The 12,671-nt window shown below is 37.1% G+C and overlaps 1 protein-coding gene across 1 annotated transcript in view; it reads left to right on the top strand.

Moving 5' to 3' along the window:
* Nucleotides 1-5,744, top strand: part of THSD7B (thrombospondin type 1 domain containing 7B) — a 908,978-nt gene extending 903,234 nt beyond the window's left edge. The window contains exon 28 of the mRNA XM_024243556.3: nt 4,549-5,744. Coding sequence (XP_024099324.3) covers nt 4,549-4,630 — 82 coding nt within the window. The 3' untranslated portion in view covers nt 4,631-5,744. The remainder of the gene's footprint in view (nt 1-4,548) is intronic.
* Nucleotides 5,745-12,671: the final 6,927 nt, after the last annotated feature.

A 12,671-nucleotide genomic window follows, 5' to 3' on the forward strand; every position in this document is an offset into this window, starting at 1 on the left:
CCAGGGAGTTTGGGTGGGGAGAGGTAATGACTATGCTTTATGGATTGTTTTAAAGCATGAATTTGATAAAGATTTACTGAGCAAATAAGTAAAATGTATTAGTAAAAACTAATTTATTGCCCGTGATTTTTAGAAAAACAGTATAGGAAAAAAAATCTAATATTTATATGTCAAATATTACATACATTGCCTTATTCAATCATAATAATTCAAGGAGGTGTTGCTATTGCCATCCCTATTTTAAAGAGTAATTGATCCGTAGTGAAATTACATAACTTTTCTGAGGTCATCAGCATGGTAGATTCAACCCCAGGTTTGCCTATCCCTAGAGTTTGCCTATCCCTAGAGTGCATGCTCTTTCTACTGGTCTTTGAGTTGCTGTGATTTATTTCTCTTGAGTGATGCCCAAAACTCTTTAGACTCAACATAATGTCTATAGCTTCCACATTTCCTAGAGGATCCTTGTTTCACAGGTAAAGTAAGCTGTTGACCTGTTACAGACCTATTGATATAAAAACACATACCTTTTACTGTTACATATGAGCCGCCAAAGAAACCCAAATAGATATTTTCACAGCATCTAATTCTATTAAATGGATTGCAGAAGAGTTACAGGATGACAGTTTTAGAGATTTTATATTTTTGCCCAAAACAGAAGCCTTAGGACAAGAGAACTGCTATAATATGCCAGGTCTTTGGTGTATACTTCAGATGAAAGCAATTTATAATAAAACTTGAAAATGCTTCTGAGAAAATGTCAAAAAAATAGCCTTCTAAAGACTACTTCTTTCAAATACTAGCCTTTGAACATCTACCATTAGTGTTTGGAGTTTCAGAAATATTATTGATGCTCCTTCTCCCCTGGCAGTAAATATCCATGAAGCAATTTAATGGGGATGACCACTGGATGAACTTGCTGTTAACCTAGATGTAGCACCTGGAAGTTACACCAGCTAATAATGTCCATTCTGCCTGGCCCAGCACAGTTCTGTAATGCACTCTCATTCTTCCCAAGTTTGAGAGTGGTACTTGCACCTCCAAAGGCTTGTCTCTCACAAGTGGCTGCCAAAACAAAATGTGGTTTGCTGCTTTCATCAAACTAGTTAATCTCTCCTGGCTTGAGAATGAGTCCTTGCTGAGAAGTGCCAGAGGCTTGCTTGTCAGTCCACAATGAGCTCACTTTTCTGGCTTAATTCGTTTTTATCCTTTGCTAAAATGCAAATGACCCTAAAAGAGGTCACTTTAAAATGTGTCTGCCAGTGATCTTTCACAGCCAGGATTGCAAAATGGTTTTATGCTGTGTGCCAACTCTAAAAGCGGGCATGGCTGTCAAGAGTGCTGTTAGGAAGAATGATGAGGCTACACCTCAGCTCAACAGGAGAGAAGAGAGTGATGGATTAGAGATGTCCACCTGGGCACAGGATGACTAGTGGTGTTGGTGGCCTATGTGCCAGGCATTTATGGGTCCTGATTTAGTGAGTGAGGGAGGTGATCATACCTTTTCTGAAACCAGAGTGGAGGAGAAAAAAATAAGAAATAAACTTACTTCTAAAGGAAAAATATGGATACTGTAGGGAGAAAGGAAAGCAAGCCAGAGGTCCTAAAGACAAGCCTCCTAGTTGCTGGCCTCCTCAGTGTTGGCCTTGCTGAGTGCAGTCTTGCCCCTCAGCTCCTCCTCCTGAGGTTCTTTTTTACTGGCCAGAAAGCCTTGCAAAGCTGCTGTTCGGCAAAGTACTACCATATTCAGTGGTCCAGAGATTAATATTTGAGAGGAGGCTGATCTATTCTAAGCCATAAAACTTCTCAGATCTCATGGATTCGTAATTGTGATTTTGGTATCTGGCAATTGGGAGGTTGCACAATATGAAAAGATGCATGATAAATGAGGTCCTAATGCCAATGATCCCCAGCACACCACATGGCCCACAAAGGTCCAAGGCCTACCTATTAGTAGTCCCCACTGGCCACAGTGTCTGTGATTCCAAACATGGTAAGTGGTATAAACATATTTATTTGTGTAAATTTTGAATAGAATATTCCAAGCCTAGATCATAGAGGCTGGCCAAGTTGACATGTCTCCCGGGTGATAGTATTGTCTCTTTATAGAGATATGACCACCTCTAGCCTTTCTCCTGGCTTTGCATTCTCAACTCCTCAATGCTTAGGATTCTCTAATTTCTCCTTGCCCAGTGGCCTTTAGCAAATGCCCATTAAGGGTAGACTGCCAAAATCTCTGTTTTGGAAGCAACTACATTTCTTACCCCTCTCTTCTTTGCTCCCTTCCAGCAGAAAAAAGAAAACCAAGAGAGGTGGGAGGGAGAAGACTCCTGCTGTAATTTCAGATGAACTTCCTTGTACTCTTTTTTGCCATTAAGACAACCCACCCCATCACCACCACCACCATCAGGGTGGATTTACAGGCTGTCACTTTCAGATTGTCTCACCCTCTGGTGTGTGTGATTTCTTAACACCTTTAAATGCTGTGGAATGGTATACCCAGGACTCCATGTCAAGCGGGGTTCATGCCAGAGCCTGAGCCCATCAGTATAATTAGAGTCACTGGAACATACTTAGTATAGATAAAGTTAAATTGGATGTTATTCAGATAATTAAGTAATACCCTTTTGAAAATTGGAAAGGACATGGAAAGCAGGAAATTGAAGGCTGAAGCTCCCTCTGGAGAATATTCTGAATCATGTTCTTGCATCTCCACAGCTTCTCTGGTTGGAAGTTGTTTGCCTGCAGCCATCCCTGCCCAGCACTCAGCATATTCTCAATGAGCACCCACTTCATGCCGGGTGCTAGGGTGGGGGGCACTGAGAGAATCTGCAGTTCCTTTTAGGGTTTCTGCCAAAACCATTTTTAATTTATTTCTTTAACTTGTGTGATTTGCTTCAAACATCAATCAAAAAAATAATTTTACTCCGCAAATTAAAACTTGAGCATTTTAAACTAGGAGTTTCTCCCTACAACCATTTTAATTTTATCAATTTTTTATTGCAGTAAAATTCACATAACATAAAATTCACCATTTTAGCCATTAAGTGTAAGAATCCAGACACAATAGACCACATACAGCATGATTCCATTTAAGATATCAAAATCTATCAGGGCAGAAAGTTAATTGATGAATGGCTGCCAGGGGCTGACAGCAGGGGGAAATGGGGGAGAGACTGCTTGGAAGAGTGCAGAGTTGCCTTCTGGCACGATGAAAATGTTCTGGAGCTAGATAATGGTGATGGTACACATGCTGTGACTGTGCCAATGCCACTGAATTGTATAGGTTAAAATCTTTGTTTTTAAATTAGATTCACTCAGAATACAAAAATTAATTCATATGTGCAGACACAAAAAGTCATTTCTACCAAGTGCCAAATGAATGCCATATATATATATATATATATATATATATATATATAGAGAGAGAGAGAGAGAGAGAGTGGTGAAAAGGTTAAAAGCTCGGGTCTATGTGTTAGATTTGCTTAGAATTCAGGCTCTGCCACTCACTCAGTGACCTGAGGGAAGGTAAACAACCTCGGTAGTCCTTCTCTGTAAAGTAGCAATAATTCTAATGCCTCCCTTGCAGGGTTGTTCTGGGATGTTTTGAGAGATTTTGTGTAAAACATTCAGCACAGGTCTTGGCACTTAGTATGCATCCAATAAGCAATAGATGCGAATATAATATAAAAGCATGGAAGGTTGGAGACAGGGAGAGAGATGAAGCCAGGCTGTGTAGGTAGGGCAAAGCAAAGACCTTGAGGAGGGAGGATAAGTGTGGTGGTGAGAGAAGTTAAATGGCAGAATTAAAGGTTACAAGCATTTATAAATACAAGTTAAGATTTCCCCATACTAAGAAACAAGAAGTGTACTGCAGGGTGTTTTGCCCCACATCTGGGGCATCGCTGTGTGATTTGGGAATGTTGTTCAACTTCAGTTTTTCTCTCCATGAGAAGGAAAAGCAGCCTTCTCTGACCTGGCAAAGTTGTGGACTTCAGGTAAATCAGAGACCAGGTGAGAATGGCTTTGCACGGAGTAGAACTGGTTAAATTTTCCTGACACACTCTGGCATCTTGGCAGCCAAATGTCAGGTTCCAGGTCAGAGCAGAAGTGTTTTTACTTAAAAGCAAGACCAGCAGGGTGAGGCCTTGCTGCTCCAGCTGCTTATGATGTTGAGCATCTGTGATGTGAAGGTCACAATAGCTTAAAAATTAGTGAGAAAAGACATTCCTGTTGTTGTGTATCGACAAGAACATAAAGGGAAAACAACCATTCCTGTTGTTGTGTATCGACAAGAACATAAAGGGAAAACAACTCTTCTACTAAGTTCCTTCATTCCACTAAACCAATTTTAAGATTCTGTAAAATGATAGCTTCTCCTTAACAGAGGGTGAAAGCATTCAATATTCACAAAAGGGAACCTGCACATCTAGAGAAATGAATCTTTTTGTCATTTTACCACTTAAATTTCTATACCTCAAAATTGTCTTTGGCAGATGAAACAGAGCTCTATGAACTTACTTTATCTGAGGAATTTTTTTCCCTTTGCAGCAAGAAGCCAAAACCACATCAAAGCACACCTCCCCAACAGAAGCCTCTGACCTTAGCCTACGATGGAGACTTAGACATGTAATCTGAAAAAGAAATCCAAATGTAGACATCAGCTGCCTTAACCGCTTTCTCTTTTGTAGCTCTCAGACTTCTCAGTTTTTTGAGAAATCTCAAGATGTGATATATTGGGCAGAATACAAATATTGCAAAAGTAATATTGCCTCAACTTCATTTGGACATGGAGTCAAGGATTATTAGGTCTGCCATTTTGTTTTCAAGTTGTTTGTGGGTGTGTTTTATTTTTTTGGTTTTCCCAAGGGACCTGAAAACCCTTCTCTTCCTGTTTGGAACTGGGAGGAAGAAAACATGATGGAATTCCCACAGACTTGAGTAAACTTGATCTTCAGCAGCATAATGACAATCCAGAGGAAAATCCAGTCAAGGCATTTACTCTAAATGACCAGTCTGACACTGCATTGTTACGCACTATATTAGTGCAAAGTCTTTATTCTTCCCATACTTCTTCAACACTGAGTTTTCTAGAGTTTACATTGGTTTAAAGACTTTCAAATTGGATTGCCTATTTTCATGAACACAGAGAGAATGGATTACCATTTCAGAAATTCTCTGAGTTTTTAACCTTTAAATATTGTATTTTGTTTTGTAGCCAGGGGATGATGGCACTTCATGGGTTGCAGCTACTGAAAACAGCAGAGTGTGTGTAATTGCTGAACTAGATGAAAGTTAGGTCATTTCTGAAGGGAATGTGTACTGAATGTTAGAGTGTACAAATGAAATATGTGGTTAAATTGGAGAATGAGGTAGATTATTTGATTACTAAAACTGTATTTTAACAAAAACTTATTCATGTAGATATAGCATTAACCACACACAGTTGTAATTCAGTTTAATGATGACAAACTCTGCTTTTGTAATTTCAATTTTCTTATCTGAATATTTATAAATTCTTCTTTCGAATTAATTATCTGACCTCATTTAATATACATCAAACACCGATCCTGTTTGTAGAAAGTCTTGCTTTTATAAGGTTTCAATAATATCTAAAACAACACATTAAAAAGCTGAGACCATTTTATGAAGATAATTGTTTGTAATCATAGGTGTTGAAAGTAAAAAGGTGCCATCTTGTGATATTGACTTGTATTTATAACAAATAAACTGCTCAAGAGACTGCAGTGTTGGCTGTTCTAGATTTATTCACTTCTGAAGTGCCTTGCCCTTGCTTTGACAAAAACAGTATTAATATCAGTTTTTCAGTGTTTTGGGGATTGACAGCTGCTATCACTGACAAAAACAAACAAAAAAAGGAATCGTACCCCTCCACACTATCAGGCATACTAGGAAAGAGCGCCAGTCACAATGACATAGAGTAGCTTTTAGGGAACATTTAGAGCTCCAATAATATTAGAAAAAACTTCTGTAATCATGCAAACACTGATATGTAAATGATGTGAGAGAAGGAAGAAAATGGAAATGTTAGAAATGTGACACAACGACCAGATTAAAGGATGTTTTCATTTACACTGTGACCTCTATTAACCATTTAACACCTAGGTAAGCCCTCCAACTAGCTGATTGTGTCCAATGATACCATAATTTTAAAATAAGAAAGCAAAAAGAGCATACTTTATTTTACTAGTATAATTGAGGAAACAATTCCCAGAATTGTGCTTTCAAAAGTTCACTTTAGCTAAAGCATCAATAGCCTTCTTAGTAGTTTAAGAAAGGCTGCTTTGGAGATCATACCATGGCTAGGCTCTTTATTGCATGTGTGACCCTGGACCAGGAATATAACTTTTCTGTGTCTCAGTTGTTTGACCCACAAAATGAAGATAATAAAATTATGTTCCTCTAAAGTTAGACACTAATAATAAATGTAAAATCCTTAATATTCACCATGTATCAAAAGTGCAATAAATATTATCCACAATTAGTATTGTATATTCAGAGTTAGGACGCTTAGGTCATTCAAGTTTTTCATTCATTACAGATTCAACAATTATCTATATATTTAATTTGTGTCAATAATATTAGACTTTTAGTACTCATGGCTTGAATAAAATTGCTTTTCCAATAATACATGCCCAAAATATTATTTCAGTTACATCCAGTTCCCAAATATCAATATCACTACATATGTCTTTCATTCATTTAAGCAAATCATATATATTAAACATCTACCATCGGTTAGGCACAGTGCTCAGAGGTGCACTGTTGAATGAAATGTGATCCCTTCTGACTTTTACTTTACTTGAAAATTATGCCAGACAGACCCAAAGATTTGAGACGATTACTCCTCAGGAGGAAAGCCAAGTAAAAAAATATGAGTAAAAAACTATGTACATTCCATAAACTGATATATATTTCAAAAGTTTATACATGAAGTCTATGAACACTTCCTTAGGACAGCATATTGCTCCTACAGGACAAATGGTTTTAACATGTGTAGTGCTTATAGGGAGAGGATAAAAGTAGGAGATCAGAAGAAGTCAGTTTGTGCCTGGTACTACTACTAACTAGCCATTGACTTTAACAAGCCACCTAAGTCAGTTTCCACACTGCACAGTGTAGAAAACAGACTCACGGACACCAACTGATTTACCCTGTGAATGTATATAGTAGAAATCCCAGAAAACTAGCTTGCAGAAAGATTCAGTTTCATATGCAAAGGGTTTTTGTTTTTGAATTAAAGTCATTTGAAATTGAGAGCTTTTACATAAAAATTTGGAGTTCTAGGTTCTCTTGAAAACTTACACAATCTGGTAACAAATACCTCAATCCTTCATGGTAATTTGCTGGAATTGAATGTTGACTGCAGTCTTTAGAAATGGCATTCACTCTCTGATTAAACAAATATACATCATATATTTAGGCTTTGCAGGCCATACAATCTCTATTGCAACTACTCAACTCTGGGAAGGCAGCTATAGACAATACATTAATGAATGAGTAGTTGCAATAGAGATTGTACGGCCTGCAAAGCCTAAATATTATCTGGCTCTCTACGAAAAAGAACTGCTAACCCCTTTCCTACTGGTTCCCTCACCCTAGTTTCTTCTCCCCAGTTTCTTCTTCTTTTTTTTCATAGCCTGATTACTTCTAACATTCTATTTACTATACATATTTATGTTATAGTTTGCCTATTTTTTCCTTGCATTTAGATGTTAACACCATGAGGGCAAGGATCTTAATTTTGCTCACATATGTATCCCAAATGTTTGGAATACTCAATGAATATTTGTAAAGTGATTGAATGAGGCTAGAGGAATTACAGCATGCAATCACAGAAGCCATGGTGAGGAATTCGTATTTTATTCTGAATAACAGCCACAACGGTGTTTTAAACATGATATGATCCATGGCACCACAGCCTCATGACTTCCTACACTCCTTACCCCAGATTAGACAGGTCAGTTTACCTGTGTGCTTGGTCTGTGCTACATATTAGTCCAGCAAATACTGCATGAATGAGAAATGATCATATTAATGGAATCTCAAAAGACTAGCATTCAACCACTTCACCTCAGAAGATTCCCCTGTGGGCAGAGGCCCTGGGGAGAAATGGTTTTAATGCCAAGCTCTGCATAGTTCTTTAATAACAACGTTAAACATCAAGCTCAATTATTTTGGGACAGAGAGATCTTACAGAAATTTTACAAGCTTATGTATTACATTTGTTATAATGCTTGTGAGTTTTCTTCTGTGAAATTTATATAATGCTGTTAGTGTAACCAAAGCATGATAAAACTCACCTAATCAACTAATACGCTGAGTACATAGGTGTGCCAGAAGTGGGTTTCAGATGTGCTGGAATATTGATTCCTCTTCACCTTGGGGGTGACAAAAGCCAGTCAGTATCTTAGTCAGTCATGGCCATACCCACTTACCCTCAGATTTTATAGAATTACTATCATTTTCTATGCATTCCATAAGATTAAGCTCCTGCAATGGGCAATGATCATAATTTATTAATGATATTTGTTTTCCAAAGGAGAAGAAAAATCATTAAGTTTGTAATTATTCATAGAAGTAGGAGGCTCATTGGAACAACTTGACAATAGTTTCCTGAGAATATTCCTATTTTAAATAAATTTACAAACTAGGGAAAGCACATATAAACAATAAGAAACGATATGGATGGGTGCAGAAAAGAAGGCTTGACTAATTGCATCTAGGAGATTAAAGTAGGGCTTAGGAAGAATAGGAGTTTGAGTTGCACATTGGAGAGTAAAGACTTTCTGACAAGGATAGAGGGCTCGGTAGCTGATAATTGGCTAGACAATGTTGCCCCAAAGATTCAACTTAATGTCCACATTCTTTGTGATAAGAACCAGGGTGATGACATTTTAACATTCTTAGATTGATCTAGGAATGAGATACCAACAGTTGTATCAATTTTTTTCATCAAACAGCATCAAATGCTTTTTCATTAACACCTCATGATCCATTATATTGGCAGTCTTCCTACCAAAGAGTTTTTATCCTGTGTCTACCATGGAGCAGCCTTATCAGTCTCACTCCAGAAGGAGGAGTTGTTGAAAGCAGTATATGCTGCCCAACTACCTAATTAAGAAAACTCTGCCTCAATTCACTTATAGGTAGAGACCAGGGAATTGGGGACTATTTAGTCACAGAATATAGGAATTACACACACACACACACACACACACACACACACACACGCACACCAAAAAAAACTTCCTAGAATGTCACTTGGCGTTTTATGATTATTCTTAAAGCAAAATCAACAGATTCAAATGATTGAACAATGTCAAACAACAAAATTGTGTGATTCAGAGATCCCCAAACTTTCTTGATCCACAGATCCTTTGTGTCTCAGTAATTGACCAAAAGTAATGTTTAACTATTCTGCTTATGAATAGTTAGGTCCAAACAACTTAATTTATGTCTTAAGAATGTAGTAGCCTTTAGGAAAAATACAGGCATAAATAAAAAGTAATATTTTTATTTTATTTTTAGATTACCACAATTACCAAGTCATTAGGAGCCAAAGTGGATTTATGCTCCTGGAACTTCTCAAATTTTGGAATCTATTTGGATGCTATCACCTTCATTTCCAATTTCATATTGATTTCTGTGCACTTTTTATCAGAGCAATCAATGAAAATCTAGCTTAACAAAGATGTGACATCATTGACAGAAATGTAGTGTCATGAAATATGAACTACGTCAAGCTAGTAATTCATACCATGTCTGATGGATGCTACGTTTTGCTGTGTTTTTCTCATAAATTTAAAATCTAGTAGATGCAATCTCAAAGAGATCTTTGATACATAGCCAATAAGAGTTGTGTCTCTAAACGGCCAACATTTTAGATACATTGTCAATTTTTTCCATGAGCTTGTTTTTCATTTCAGGGCTGAAAACCTTCATAAGTCTCATTTTGTTGTTATTTTGCTTCCTAAAACTGCAGCTTCAACTTATTTCTCAAATCTCTAAATATCTCTCTATCAAGTATTATTGATTTGCTGAATGTTTAAAAGCACAAAGGGCACAGTTAAAGGGCTTTTCTGTGAGTGTGGCTATTCACCCCTCATAAATATATTCTGTATAGATATAATTTTTATGGAAAATTTCCTTAAAATGGAGTATTATGCCCTCTCCCCACCAAGTTTTCTATTATCAGACCCTTTACCTAAACACTGTTCATTGACACCTTTTTAACATAAGCATATTGATATTTAACAAAAAAGTAACAAGGAAACATGCAGTTGGAACAACAGAACATGGCAAGAAGTTGTAGAGAAATTGAAGAAATAAAAGTAAAGGATGTAGAGACACCTTCAGCTGCTGATTACTTTATCAGAAGTTGAAAGAATCCAAGGCCATTGCCACAAAAAGCAATTTATAAAAGGTTTATTCATGACTAATATTTCTGAGATTACATATATGTGTATGTATATATACAGGCATTTGTGTGTGTGTATATTTCTTCAGGGGAACTAAATTCAAGATTAACAAGAAAAGATCTAAGACCACTCTGAGTTAATAAGTTCCATCTCACTACCTTAGGCAAAAAGTTAGTTACTTTGGAATATGATTTCATCAGTAAATTGTAACAAATCAACTAGAATAGGCCTGAAACTACTTGGGGGATTAATCTTCTAACCAATAGACAGGCTATGGTGCCCATCTTGTAGCCTAACCAAGGTGAAAAATGGCTGTGTGTCACATTGAAAACTAAGATCTTGTAGATTTGGTCATAATGGCAAATTTGGACCTATGGTCATGCTCCATGCAGGGCCACTGAAGAATTCTTAGTTATTTTTCCCATCTTTCATTTTAACAGAATAAGAGGGTAGTTCCTTTTAATGGCTCTGTACTGTATCTTCCTTTGGACAAGATAACTAGACAGGTTGGACAGTAAGGTGAATCACCTTTGGTAGATACTCAGTATGAAGTACTTACTCAGGCTGCTCCAAGTGCTGTCAATGAGAGAGAGAAGGGGGAAAGTTCTGAGCACATTAGAAAGCGGGTGAAGTTTCAAGTCCTCCTTTTTGTGTACTTGACACAAAGGAAAAGAAAAGCATTCACAGCCCTCATGGAGGCTGCAGGGCTTTTCCCAGAACCACAGACCTCCACTTACATCCCTTATTGCACAACAGGGGTTTCCATTCTCAGTTTTGTCTATGTGAATGATTCCAACAGGAGTTGTGTGATGCTACAGCCCTGATGGTCTTTATAGTTAGTTTGATAATTTGGGGTAGCTGCTTGAACTTTTTTTAATTTTATAAGTTGAATTTATCATATTTTATATTTTAAATAATGAATAAGAATGTTTTACCTGAAGCTAGAGCAGCAAATAAACAATAGCTTAAAGAAAACAAAGTTCAAGTCTTATAAATTTATTTTTTACTCAAAAACTATATTTTGTTGATTCTATTCTTTAAACTGGGAATGACTTTAAGTATAAAATTTTAATTTATTGGCTTTTCATGTGCATTGTGTATTTCAAATACAACGACAACACACCACCATCTTGCCTCATCCTAAGATTTGGAAAAGATACAAAAAATAAGTTTTTAAGTACTAAATAGTAATACCAGTTCCTTAACTTATCAGATTTACCTTACAAACCAATCTGTTGTCAATTATAGAAACACTAAATATATACATGACTTATTATTTACTACCATTGATTAATCTGACACTAGGCTATATATGCCAGTACCAATTTACTTAGTCCATCTCCTACAGACAATGAATAAATTTATAATCAAAGCTTAAAATTTTAATAATTGTATCTAAATAAAAATTGAAAAATTGGTCAACAGTAGTCACTTTTGAAGATACAAGTTATTTCCATAAATTTCTAAGAACAGACCTTTCCGTTGAAGAAAAATGGCAAATATATGCCTCTCTCTAAACAAATTTAAGTAAGCCTTTCATTGCAAATAATTTGTAGAAATCCCAGCAGGGATATGCAGAATGCAGACACATAGTCCTGGATTTATTTGTTTCATGTGCGTCAGTGTGAAGAGAGTGAAAGTGTCTACCTGGACTAAGAGGTATTTTAGTTATCTGACTCGGGGCATGTTGAGTAAAGCTAATTTGCCAGTCCTGGGTGGGGGCAAATCCTCAAGCTTGATGTGTAGGGAAGGGAGGGGGCCTGAATAATCCCTGAGGAGTAGTAGAATAACAGATGGAACACTGAGAACTTATTTCCTTGAGGATAGATTTCCACGATGGAAAGAAAATGAGAGGTTCTAAGAGGCGGGCTAGTGGCTTGTACTATAGCATAGCCTGCCTTTGCTGGTGTGTGGCGATTAGGCCTGGTGGAACTGCCATCAATAAATCAAGCATGATCAGGGTGAGGAACAGGAAAGAAGGAAATATGGGGAAATGGGGTGAATGTCAGGTGGATCAGAGAGATACAGTCATGGGGGTCAGGTGTAGTATCAGGAATAATGTGGGAGGCTGGATTGAAGTCTGGGCCTGGAACAATGGTAATTGTGGGACTTAACAAAGAGTGAGTACAGCTGAAGGAGCCAGGGAGCAGAAAGTATATGCGTCACATATGAGGAAGAAAATAGATTTTGGAAGTTATGAGAAATGTAGAGAGTGAGTTGAGCATAGTTTGT

The sequence above is a fragment of the Pongo abelii genome, chromosome 11, assembly GCF_028885655.2.
Source record: "Pongo abelii isolate AG06213 chromosome 11, NHGRI_mPonAbe1-v2.0_pri, whole genome shotgun sequence".
Lineage (NCBI taxonomy): Eukaryota > Metazoa > Chordata > Mammalia > Primates > Hominidae > Pongo > Pongo abelii.